This window comes from Rhamphochromis longiceps, linkage group LG9 (genome assembly GCF_057381845.1).
Source record: "Rhamphochromis longiceps isolate RC_006_pf linkage group LG9, R_longiceps_female_GT1.1, whole genome shotgun sequence".
In the NCBI taxonomy this organism is placed as follows: Eukaryota; Metazoa; Chordata; class Actinopteri; order Cichliformes; family Cichlidae; genus Rhamphochromis; species Rhamphochromis longiceps.
This window is the reverse complement of record NC_140565.1, coordinates 26,387,481-26,400,836: the sequence shown is the minus strand read 5'-3', so window position 1 is coordinate 26,400,836 and position 13,356 is coordinate 26,387,481. Positions and strand designations below refer to the sequence as shown.

At 37.0% G+C, this 13,356-nt stretch overlaps 1 protein-coding gene across 1 annotated transcript; it reads right to left on the bottom strand.

Moving 5' to 3' along the window:
• Positions 1-3,086: 3,086 nt before the first annotated feature.
• On the bottom strand, positions 3,087-12,789 carry rdh12l (retinol dehydrogenase 12, like). The gene is made up of 7 exons (XM_085419053.1): positions 12,659-12,789; positions 12,269-12,384; positions 8,861-9,019; positions 8,643-8,747; positions 6,710-6,919; positions 6,394-6,586; positions 3,087-3,650 (listed from the first exon to the last, which is right to left on the bottom strand). Exons 1-7 carry the CDS (start codon positions 12,670-12,672, stop codon positions 3,548-3,550), a joined length of 900 nt encoding a protein of 299 aa, XP_085275179.1. The 5' UTR covers positions 12,673-12,789; the 3' UTR covers positions 3,087-3,547.
• Positions 12,790-13,356: the final 567 nt, after the last annotated feature.

Genomic DNA, 13,356 nt, shown 5'->3' with positions numbered 1-13,356 from the left:
CTGGAGGAGGTGGCTGGGGAGAGGGAGGTCTGGGCTTCTCTCCTTGGGCTCCTGTCTCCGCGACCTGGCCCCAGATAAGCAGAAGAAAATGGATGGATGGACTATGAGCATACCTGTGATGTGTAAAATTTTGATGACCCATCTCATGTTTGTCCAGTGTTGCATTATGTTGATGGTCAGTTAACATGGATTCATTGTCTGCGGTTGGAAATGTTGGAAACAACATTTTTACTGATGATCAGTAATTCCGGAATCAACTGATTCCAAAAGCTGGAATTGGTAAATATTGTTGCAACTAGTCAACAAGTCAAAAGTCCTCAATATAGACTTGAAGGTATACACAAATGTCTTAAATCTTTTGTTTTTTCCAGTCTCAGAGCAGAAATAGCCAAACAACAGTTTATGACGGGTGAATTGTAATCTAGGTATGTGGGTAACTAGAAAACCTTGACCTGTACCTCACTTGAAATGTAACTTCATATTGCATCGATGAAGCCTGCATGGGTAATACAGCGTCGTCCATTTGTGCCCTCTAATAAGTCAAGGGCACTACATAGATCCAGATTTCTTTTAAACTGTTATCGTGAGAGACAACAATAACAGTAATGACATGTTAAAGCGACTAAGCTTCCAGGCAAGGAAGTTATTGAAACAAAAAATATCTTCACTAGAGTGACTTTCTAAACCTCAGGAGGGAAAAATGATCAGATAGCAAGGTTGATAAACTGTACTCTTTGATTTTAACCATGGCTTTTCTGCCTCTTCAAATATATTGCATCAGTGTCTAATATTAGAAGACAATCAATATAACTGTCACGGTCCTGGGTCGGTGACCCAGTGTTTTGTATCTGGTTAATTTGTGTTTCTTGTTTGTTTGTTATCCATGGTTGTCACTGTTAGTATTTATGTTTCTGTCCTAGTATTTCCGGAGTTCTAGTTCTTAGGGTTTGTTATTTGGCTTCTCTGTGTTGTGTGGTGTCTACTCTGTGCCCTCCTGTCCCATGTTTTCTCTGTTCCACCTGTTTGCAATATTGAGCAGCCATAAATAAAGGCTTACCTTTTGTTCAAAACATTTTCCTGCAACTTTACTGTTCTGCAGTAGTAAAAATGTTGGTCTTGAAAGGAGTGTTGTGTTTAGACTGTAAAATGGTACCATACAAAAGTTATTAAAGATTTTTTGTTTCATTAGAGTGGCCTACTAAACCTTGGTAGGGAAAAATGTTCTGATAGCAGGGTCGATAAACTGTACTCTTTTTTTTTTTTTTTAACCAAAGCCCTATCTACCTCTTTAAACATATTATTGCTTAAGTGTCTAATTATAGAAGCCAATCAATATAACTACTATTTATGGAAATGTCAGGGTTAAACACACGATGAGGAAAATGAATTTTGAAGTGAGTGTGGCTAAAAGGAAGTGAAAATGCAGTACACTGTAACGTCAAATCTCTTATCTGGAAGTTGACCTTAAACTTCATGTCTGTCTGTCATATCTAAAGCATGTGTTAACACTTTGCTGTTCTGCAGTAAAGTCATAAAAATGCTGATTATGAAACAAGTGTAGCATTTAGGCGAAAGTATCTGATCCAACTGCAACATCACAAAGTGAGTACTGAAAAATTCTATGCATTTGTTTTTGAAGGATTTAGACTAGTACAACCTGAAATGTGACCGCTCCCCTCAAAATTGTATTTACATGTTAATGCAGCCATGAGTGGAAATTGCACTCCCCCTCATGTGTTACTGTGACAGGCTGCTTGCAAAAAAAGTGCCTAAGATACTATTTAAAAGTTGTTCTTTGTTGAGTCAGTTTTTATATTTGAATGATTCACAGGTAAAAAAACAAAAACAAATGATTGGTGCACACGCAGTTCACAGACAGTAGCTTTTTAACTATTGTACAGTATTATACTGAAAGTCCAAATAACCCACTACTACTGTCTAACGCTGGCAATGTCTTGGTACCAGTGATGGGAATGACAGCGTTACAAGTAACGGTGTTACTAATGGCATTACTTTTTACAGTAACGAGTAATCTAACTAATTACTATTCCTATCATTACAACGCTGTTACCCTTACTAACAAGAAAATGCGGTGCGGTCGCGTTACTATTTTTCAACAGACAGTTGAAGCTGTGTTCAGCTTACCGCACCTTATATCAGTTGCACGGAAGTAGTTGTAAGTAATCTGGGCGCTACAGCTTTAAGCAGCTGTGCGCGCTCCCATGGGTGGCAATCACTTTCTTGCAGATGATCACTGTTTGGCACAACACCGGTCTAACCTTTCTGAACAAGGAAATTACTTTTGATTTGATCACTTCCAAACTCGCCCCGATTTTCTATACAGCTCAATTAGTTCTGATTCGACCTCATTTTTATTCGTTGACAAAACTGTCAATACATGTGATCATAGTTATCCTGTTTTCGTCAGAAAAAAAAAGACAATTATTGGTGAATGAAATGAACACTCATTTTTGGAGAAAAACATTGATTGTCACACAATATCAGACATTAAAGCATAACAGCCATACTGATTAAAATTTATTTTATTGAAAGTGAAAAAACAAATTTTTTGTTTAGTTTTTTGTGGCCACATATAACCATTAAACTTTAAGCATCTTGAAAGCGTCACACACTGTAAACAGGTTGCTGTAAATATTACAGCAATTTACTGCCAGATGGATGCGGGTAATTAGCTGTAAAAGGATTCACAGGAATCGTATTTGTAAGCACTTTTTACATCCTGCTGAAACAGCATTTTCTATAAATTTGCTTTGACGGGATTTCACAGAAATTTACATTTACAGTAGTTACTGCACATTTATTTATTTTTGCTGTGTGTTTGTCTATCTACAGTGAAGTAACTAACTGTTATTTACAGTAAGCTTACTGTAAAGAAAATTACATTAACAACTGTGTGTAGCTAACAATTATAAGATCTGTTTATTGCAAAAAACTAGACTATAAATCCTTTTATGGATTAATGAGGCCGTAATAAATTAGGTGATATTGATCCAGTTGACTAATATAATACTGGCGATAACACAATTAACCTAAACATTTTTTGAAAGCAGACAGAAACAAATGAATGCTCTCCATAAGTCTGTTTAATGTCAGAAAGTAAAAAGAAAAGTTTCTGTAAACAATGTAGACAAGACTGCAGTCTATTATGAATTATCATGCAGATATTATCCAATTAATTACAAACCTTGTATTAAACATTGATAAACCAACTATTTAAGCTTCTTTTAATTTTTTATAAATCAGTATTATAAGCTTTCCCCTGATCTTACACTTGCTATTCACAGAATTACAGTGTAGTTACCAGTTTCACTGTGTGAGTGAAAGGCAAATGTGACCATAATAAATTCTTTCCAAGGAACAAATAAAACGTCAGAACTGTGCAGCGTGCAGAATAAAGTTTTACAGCTGTGTTGTTGAGATAAAAATGAAGTGTTTAAAGATTGTCGTGGCCTACATTATAATGAAATCATCAGGTAATAAAGAAACAGAATACACTGCCAGGATTTTATTTTCAGTTCTGAATGTCTCAGTCCCACGTTAAAGAGAGCAAACTACAGCTCAGCTCCCACAGCTTCTCCGCCACGTTGTCATCTTTGGCAGCCGCAGAACAGTTAGCAGGAGCACAGTCACTGTAAGCAAGGATGTATCACGTGAGCACTTTGTTCACTTGTGTAACACGAACATTTTATGTTTGTTAACATCTACTGAGCAAATAACACTCTGCTTGTCAGCCACTGTTGCTTAAAGACTATAAATCAACATTAACAGTGGCTTCTTTTTCTAAATTTGTACACTAGCAAGCATGAAGAACATCCAATGAATCAAAAGTTTGCCATTAAAAATGTTTTAGGAATTTAATATTCAGTTGTAACCAAATAATGTAGAATAATCTACACCTTTTTATTTATTTAACAAAATCAAAAAATACAATCCTGCAGTTTTTAAATACTTTCTGTTCTGCGTTGCATTTGAATAATTCACTTTGCTTCCGACTTTCTTTAATGGAGAGAAGCTGTTATTTCATATATTTTGCCTGCAAATTGTGGGTTAGCACTGTTGCCGCACAGCAAGAAGGTCCTAAGTTCAATTCCACCATCAGGCCGGGGTCTTTCTGTCTGGAGTTTGCATGTTGTCCCCATGTTTGCGTGGGTTCTCTCTGGGTACTCCAGCTTCCTCCCACAGTCCAAAGACATGCAGTAGGTGGGGACAGGTTAAATGATCAATCTAAATTGCCACAAAAAACTGCTGAACTTGAGATCTAGTGTGGCAGAATGGACATTTTAATCTTAACAAATGTGTGCTCTCCTTTAAATATTAAACATTATAGTTATAATATCTAATACATTATAATATTTATATCTGTAGGTAGTTTGTATACACTCCTTTTCTGTGTACTTATTTGTAATATTTATATAAAGTTGTATATATTATATATATTGTGGAGATCAGGGAAATTTTACTGCTATTGTTAATAATCATCATCATTACCATTGCATTAATAATATTATCTACAGCATTGATATTGCATTCAGATGTTTAAACAGTGTGTGTGTTTCAGAAAGACTAAGTTGACAGGAAATTGCAGGTTTGCAGAGTGTGCCTTTTGCAGAAGTGAAACCGAAAGCAGAGTCCAAGTGCAGGTTATTCTGAGGAGCTGTTTGGACGAGGCTATGTGAATAACTAGGTTATTCAAATTGTCTGTTATACTTTTATATTCTTTTATTAAGCTTTTAGTAGAGGTTCTTGATTATAACATTTATTCAACATAGTACATATAGTTTTAGTTAGGTTATTACACATAAGGATGAGCCTCTGTTCTGGTAAAAGGTCAGAAGTGCAACGGGTGAGATGAGAGAGCATGTAAGGCACACACGCACACACACACGCACGCACGCACGCACACGCACACGCACGCACGCACGCACAGAGACAGAGAGAGAGAGAGAGAATCATTGATAGGTGAGAGGTTAAGCATGTTTGCTTGTAACTGCGGGTTTGGAGAAGCGGCAGTCAAAAGGTTGACAGGAAACATCTGCCATGAAGACGGAGACAATGTTCTTTTCAAACTGTGTTAAAAGTCATTGTGGTTTTGAATTGACGTATGCATATATTGTATCTGATGACGCATGAGGGGGCGTCATTAAATTCAAACCCTGATGGTATAAAATATCTGCTTATGCTTTGATTAGTCGAAGATCAATTGCTGTCTGCGTACGGAGTGATCTTCCCACGCGTGTATTTCATTAAAATCAATTGTTTGACCAAGCTCTTCTGGACCATGGTTGTTTGTACTCTCCTTCCTTAATATTTGAACCTTAACAATATTTTTTGCACCATGACACTGTGTACAAACTTGGCAATAAAAGTGATTCTCATTCTAAAAATTTCATAATGGATACATCTCACCCTGGTCACCTACTTGCTGAACTCTTACCATCTGCCAGACAGTGCAGTTAGAGAAAGGACAGAAGGACTGAATAGCAGTTTTTTTCTCAGAGCTATAAAAAGCATTAAAATGCTACAATGTCCACTTGAATGTGATCGGTGTAATTAGGGGTTGTGCAATTTGAGAGAATAGAGACAGGTTGCTTTTGTATTATTTATCTTACATAGTTTTTTTTTTTTTTTACAGTTTATAGTTTACAGTTTATAGACTGCTGTTAATGATCTTTACACTCTTGAGATTGCACTTAATTTTGTTGTAAATGTTACTGTAACAATGAGGAAATCCTATTCTATTCTGTGTTCTAGGAGCTGCTTTGCCAGGAGTGTAAAATGAGACTTTGCAGCAGATTTGAATCAAGTATACAAACATGCATACGTTTTCTGCATTGCCAAATGAATTGAAGCACATTCAGGTGACAATATGTGCACAGTTTACACTGCTGTAACGTTGCAGCTTAGCTTCATTTGTGATGTTAGTAATTCACGTCTAAGTTCCACATATGACATGTATTCACCTACCAGGGAATCTATATTGCATTTAAAACATGGTATTAAATGCATTACATTTTTCACTAAAACCTTGAACATGTTTTCAGCTTAAGTCATCACAGTGATTTGTCCAGGTTAAAAGAGAGACACTTTTGGGACACAGAAAACTCTGACTTTAACTGGACATTTATCTCTCTTCATATTTCACACCTTTAAATAACTGCTTTATGGCAAATATCTTTACTGTTCATCTGATTTAGTTTCCAGATTGCAAAATCTGAGAAAGTACTCTTTACTCTGAGCTGATGAGTTAAACATCATGTTTACCTTTCATTGGTCTAAAACTACTAAGTGTTGAAAGCCACTGTATTAATATGCTACTAGATTATGTGTAACAAGCTGCAATATAATTTCTGTGTGTTACAGCAAAAAGTGTACCTGTAGTATCCGCCACTCTCCTTCTCTAATGATGGGTCAACAGCACAGTAAATTGTTGTCTGCGCTCCCTGGACAGAGTTTTTGGTAAAAGGACTGACCATCTTCATGAAGAATTGCTGGACACCATTCAGATGACGAATTAACTCAGTCTGAACAACTCCAGGATGGAGAGAGTAGGTCGTCACTCCTGTGCCTAAAAGTAAGGAAAAAGTGAATGAAATCACCAACAGTAAAGCTACTAGTCATGCATTTGATTTGAACAGAAAACTGGCAAATTAAAAGAAAGAAATGACAGCGTGTAAGGTGCATTATTTACCTTCTAATCGTTTAGCCAGTGATCGGGTGAAGAGGACGTTGGCTAGCTTGCTTTGAGCATAGGCTTTATTCTTGTTGTAATGCTTCTCACTGTTGAGGTCCTCTAGATTTATGGAGCCCCAGGAGTGAGCCATGGAAGATACATTGATAATCCTAGCTGGTGCCGACTTTTTAATCAGGTCAAGCAACAAATATGTCAACAGGAAGTGACCTGGAGGAGGAGGAAATATGACTTAAAAATCCAATTTTCAGTTTCAGAAAACAGAGTGAGGGTAAGGTATTTGGAAATAGTGACACTTCACTAATTACGAAATACTGTACTTACCAAAATACTTACCTTAACTTGGTAAAGACTTTCACAATAAATGTACTACATCAAATAAATACCATAAGACAGAATGTGTTACAAAGACCACCCACAGCTTATATTTTAATTACGTTAAACTAAATAACAAACAACACAAGGGGCTCCTGTTATTTCAAGAGGAATGCTATCCTGCTGCACTAATTCTGCACAAAAACATCAAATTAAAAAGTGCGAGATGTCAGTTAAAAGTTTTGAGTCTGTTTCTTTTGGTGGGGCATGTTTATCAGACTTATGATGTGTGAAGTTATTTTCCTAAATATAATTAAAAGGGCAAAACCCTTTTTTAAAAACTACATTTCTATAATAACCACGAGGACACCTGTGATGTGTAAAATTTTGGTGAGACATCTCATGTTTGTCCAGTGTTGCATTATGTTAATGGTCAGTTAACACAAATTCATGTTGGAAACAACATTTCAACTGATGATCAGTGGTTCCGGAATCAGTTGATTCCAAAAGCTGGAATCAGGACATACTGTCGCAGGAAGTTGACCTTTTACTTCATGTCTGTCTGTCATATCTAAAGCATGTGCTTAAACTTTACTGTTCTGCAGTAAAGTCATAAAAATGCTGATTATGAAAGAAGTGTTGCATTTAGGCTTAAGCGTCAGATCCAACTTCAACATCACGAAATGAGTATTGAAAAATTCTATGCATTTGTGACCTTTTGAAGGATTTGACAGCTGATGGGAGGGGCAAGTCAAAAGGGGTGGGACTACTCCAACCTGAAATTTGAACGCAACCCTCAAAATTGTGTTGACATGTTAATGCAGCCACGGATGGAAATTGCACTCAAGTTCATACGATACCATTTAAAAAAAAAAACGTCTTGGGCCAATGCTCATAGTAAGTTTTTGACTTTTAAATGTTTGGGAATCACCTTGTTGGTACACAAATATAATTTTATGCCTGTCAAATTGTGTCATCTTTGGCATTTTGTTGCAGATAGAGCTAACAAATGGGAAGAAATTATGTGTTACTGTGACAGACTGTTTGCAAAATAAAAGTGGCAAAAGATACTATTTGAAAGTGGCTCTTTGTTAAGTTGAGTCGGTTTTTATATTTGAATGATTTATAGGTCCAAAATAATAATAATAAAAATACAAAAGTCTGCTTCCTTGGGAGAAGAATATATAGAAGGGAGTGGAAGTGGAAGGTGTGGGTTAAGACTTTTGCATAGCACTGTGGGTCAGAGTGGTTTGAAGCCACTGCCTACCACTCCTCGAGTCATTTAGGATGTGAGGCACTGTTATTTACTTGTACCACTGAGTAAAATTAAATATTTCCTGTCATAAGCAGACTGTAATTTATTAACTCTATTAAAAACCTTTTAAAGAATTTTCAACCAGTTTTGTGTGCTTCCGTTTGAGTTTTACCTGAGATATTATTTTCTGATTTCTTTCACCCCATTTAAAGAAATCTTGGAAATGTCCTGGGACGTGCTAATTGTTTTGGGTACAACTTCATTTGTCAAATCTCTCCCCCCAAATCAAAAAGTCTGGAGAAGGATTAGTCGGTACTAATGTATAAGTCAGGCCAGGTGTGACTGAGGCCTGATTTTATTTACCCAGGTGATTGACACCGATCTGCATCTCAAAACCATCAGCTGTTTTCCCAAAGGGACAGACCATCACACCTGCATTGTTGATGAGGATGTTCAGCTTTGGCTCGTCTGTAGAAAAAAGTGAAAAAAAAAAAAATAAGGGGGGGGGGGGGGGGTTTAAAAATATGCAACTTTTCATGTGTGTTCACATGGATGTTTCTTTAGCCAGAGAATCATTTTACCTTTGTTGATGGCTTCAGCAAATTCTCGTATAGACTTGCTGTCTGACAAATCAAGTTTCATGCAAACGACATGTTCATTGCCTGAGCTTTCGATGATGTCTTTCACGGCTGCGTTTGCTTTCTCCATGTCCCTGCATGCTATGATCACCTTTTCTGCCCCTACAAAGAAAAATAAAAGACGGGAGTTAAAACAGCACATGCACTGAATGCATGGCGAAAATACATAAAAGCAAGGTGTAGTTCAGTGGGTGGAGAGTGCCCTCTCATGACAAAATGTGCACATTACATTTTTCATAACTTGCGAAGCTTTTAATGGGGACAGTAAGAAAGACCAATAATCACTTAAGATATCAGAAACAACCACATTTCTCGGAAAAGACAAACACACAAAAAAAACTGAAACTAATCTGTCTGAGATACCCAAAGGCACATATAGTCACGTATGCTTTTGTAGTACATATAGTGAACTGCAAAAGGAAGATTTTTTTTTTTAAAGTAACAGGCAGAAAGACCGACAAACAAGCAGCACCACAGCATGTCTAGCAAAGAAACACAGAGTTGGAGATGTAGCTCTTGGGTTTTTTGCAATTTCTCTGAGCTTTGCATGACCTTGCATGACCGGAGGTGATCACACAGGAGTTGAAGATATTAAACAAGTGGTTTGATAGAAACAAATTGTCCTTAAATTTAAATAAAACAAAATTTATGTTATTCGGAAACTATAAGAAAAACATTAACATTGAAATTTGTGTCGATAATATATATCTAGAAAGGGTTAATGCCATAAGATTTCTTGGTGTGATCACTGATCAAAAGGCCTGTTGGAAATCACACATCACTTATGTGAGGGGAAAGTTAGCACGGGGCATTGCTGTCTTGGGGAAAGTAAAACAGTTTCTGGATAGGAAAACATTGTATATGTTATATTGTGCTTTACTATTACCATACATGAGTTATTGTGTAGAGGTTTGGGGAAATACATATAATAATAATAATAATGATAATAATGGATTGGACTTATATAGCGCCAGTAGGCGGTAGGGTAAAGTGTCTTGCCCAAGGACACAACGACCAGGACAGAGAGCCCGGGGATCGAACCGGCGACCTTCCGGTTACAGATGCGCTTCCCAACCCCCTGAGCCACGGTCGCCATATACAAGTAATATTCAGACTATAATCATAATGCAGAAAAGGGCCATTAGACTAATAAATCAGGAGGGGTATAGGGCTCACACAAATGCACTCTTTATTAGGATGCAAGCTATAAAATTCCAGGATCTGGTGAAGTTTAAAACAGTGCAAATAATATATAAGGTAAGGAAAGGGATGCTCCCAATCGAAATAAGTAAATGGTTCTTAGAAAGAGAAGGGAGGTATAATTTTAGAGGGAAGTGGAATTTAAAATTACAAAGAGTAAGAACAACATTGAAAAGGATGTCTATTTCAATAGCGGGAGTTAAAATCTGGAACGAGTTAAAAGAAGAAATAAAGGTCACTAGTGATATAAACCAGTTTAAAATACAACTCAAAAAAGAAATATTAAATAAGTATAAGAATCAAGAAAATGCAATTAACCCAAGACAGCAGTCAAACTCATGTTTATTTTCTTCTGCAAATTAGCAAATCTAAATATAGTTTTAGTTGAACATGTGAAAATATTTTTTTGAGATGTTATGTTCTAAGTTGAAGGCATTGTATACGTTTTTGTTGTTCAAATTTAGATGATGAGGATGTAAACCTGAGGGGGTAGGGCAAAATAAGTATATACTTCTGCCTACTCCTTTTCAAACAACTGTATGGAATGATTTTATGAAACGTTGGTGAATGTATATGTTTGAAATAAAAAAAGAACTGAACTGAACCTTGGCGCTAATTTTCTGGGACATCCACTCCTGAGAAAATTGGCAACTGTCCTGAATATTTTTTAATAATCTTTCTCAGTATAAAATAAGGGACTTCGTATTGTTTGGAAATGGCGTTTTAACCCTTCCCAGATTAAACATTATTCAGACACTGTTGTCGAAATGAAAAGCACACAATTGCTAATTTCTGGGCAGAACCTTAATTGTGTAATTCTCCTGTTACACCACATACCAAAGTTGGCCTTTTCAGCCATGTCCACATACAAAAATACTTTTTTTAAAATATTAATTAACATTAATACTGCTGTCTGCCATGTTACTGGCTCATTAGATATTTGCTTGAAAAAGCACTTGAACAGGTGTAACTACTAAAGTGACCACTGAAAACAGCCTTTTCATTATAAGAGTGAATGGCTGTGTGTAACTAATATTTTTGTTCTGACAAAACAAGACAATTTAATAAAATGACTGTAAGAAGACCCACTAAGGTAGGTGCAAAAATTCAGCTTCTTATTGTTGAATAATTGTCCACGACTATTCATTTTTTCTTCTAATTAAGACACACTAACACATTGCTTCATGCTCTGTGTCTGAGTTCATTTTGTCCTTGTATTTTACTTTAAAACTAAAGAAAAATTTTACTATACCAAACAAGAACTGTGCCTAAAGAGCTAAATCAGGAACTGGTTCCAAATTGTTCCATTACTCAGCTACTTTTCCTGACAGCCACATGTTGCACGACAATGATAACAACATCATGGGAGTGGAGGATTGCCACGCCTGAGTCATGCTCAGAATTTACACAGAACAATAGAACTTGTGTTAGCCTTCCTTATAATTTATCTACAGGAGAATCAATACTGGCAGATCTGTGTTTAAATAAACTGTTTTTATCGTAATCATTTTCTTGATGGCACGGCGCGGTTCTATTGGAGCTTAGCAATAACTAGGGAGGACTCATGGTGGCAGAGGCAACTGCTATTGAGACTGTCCAAACTGACATAGGGCGGGGTAAACCCTAGACAGGCATCTAACACAAGCACACACTGTCAGCAGTAAAAAAAATTATTTCCCAACTTTTAGGACTATCAAAATCTTGTGTGTAACTATGATCCCCATTGCTGATCCACTTCAGGGTTATGGGGGAACAGGGTGAGAGGCACGCCATGCCCTGGATGGATTTATACTCAACGGATGGCCAGAAACATCCATCCATGAATTAACCAAATTCACGTCCGCACCTGCAACCAATTTAGAGGCAGCAGAGTGTGCAATGGATCCAAATGTGGCCTCACAGCAAGAAGGTCCTGACCTTGAACCTGCTGGTCAGGTGAGGCCTTTCTATGTGGGGTTTGAACGAGTTTCCTCCAAGGTTTACTTCATTGTAGTCTTTTATCTGTGCATCTAAAAGTCAACATTTCCTGCTAATATTTCCCTTTTCCTCCTAATTCCATATCCTGATACGTAACACAAATAATCCCCACTTTAAAAAAAACAGTTGAGAGTTAAGAAAGGTTTAAAATTTCATGATTTCAGTCAGACGAACCTCTCTTTGCCAGATCAATGGCAGTTTCTTTGCCGATGCCAGTGTTTGCTCCAGTGATGACAACAACTTTTCCCTCCAGCTTTTCATCACAAGACCAGCTGCGCCGGAAGACATTTCTGGGATGTTGAGAAAGCAGACTTAATGTCACAATCAGCAACACAGGAGTGATATGGCAAAACACGCAATTACACAACTGTAACTTAACAGAAAACTCTTTCAACTTCCAACAACCCGCAGCAAAGAAAATATTATCAACAACAATCTAGTCTAACGTAACGTATTAATAAATAACCCGACGTAATTTTATTTATTTATCGATCATGCAGCCTTAACACAAACTCAAAAACTTTCAGACTGAGGGATTTTGAGGTTTATGTAAAGTCTGCTTACCTTAAAGACGACATGTCTCTGGATTTCAGAAGTCACCGAGACTCAAGTACCTCATCAAAACCCGAAATTAGTTACTGATCACTGATTCACCTCCACACGAAGCCCACAATGTTCATAGGAAGCCCCTGTAGTTAAAAAAAAAAAACATAACAAGGCGGAAATGTCCAAGTGCAGTCAGACTTGACAAGCTGGATTTTCAACCAATCAACTGCTAGGCCGTCGGTGAACGAGAAAGCTGATTGGTTAACGTGGAAGTTTGAGTCTCATCCCCTAATAGGTGTGCTCGATTCGTGAAGGTGGGCTGCAGGCACGGGTGGGCAGGTCCGAGGAAGGAAATTGAAACAGGTTTTTCTTTTATTCTTTTCTCGAGGCTCTAAAAAGATCTCAGTTTATTCACTCCTCCTAGTGCTGCGATATTCGGTCAGTTCTTGCGCAATCTTGGTGACAAAGGCGTACTACCACTAATAATAATAACAACAACAACAATAACGATAACAGCAGTCTTTTATAGCTTTATATTTTACTTCTCTACATAGGCTTTCATAGGTTATTTTCTGAATAATATATGAAAAAGCATTTAGCCTACCTCATTTATATACAGTTTACTTCGACGTAGCCAGACACTCGAAGTTTTTTGTCACTTGTTTTCAGTCCAGTCCTGATTGGTTGAACAACTTGACACAGACCTATGAATCAGG

What these genes read in the sequence shown, in the direction of transcription:
- rdh12l (XM_085419053.1), bottom strand. An exon ending in ACTGGCTAAACGATTAGAAG is followed by an intron (nt 6,587 to 6,709) that starts GTAAATAATGCA and finishes CCTTACTTTTAG; the next exon opens with GCACAGGAGTGACGACCTAC. An exon ending in GAGAGTGGCGGATACTACAG is followed by an intron (nt 3,651 to 6,393) that starts GTACACTTTTTG and finishes CCTTGCTTACAG; the next exon opens with TGACTGTGCTCCTGCTAACT.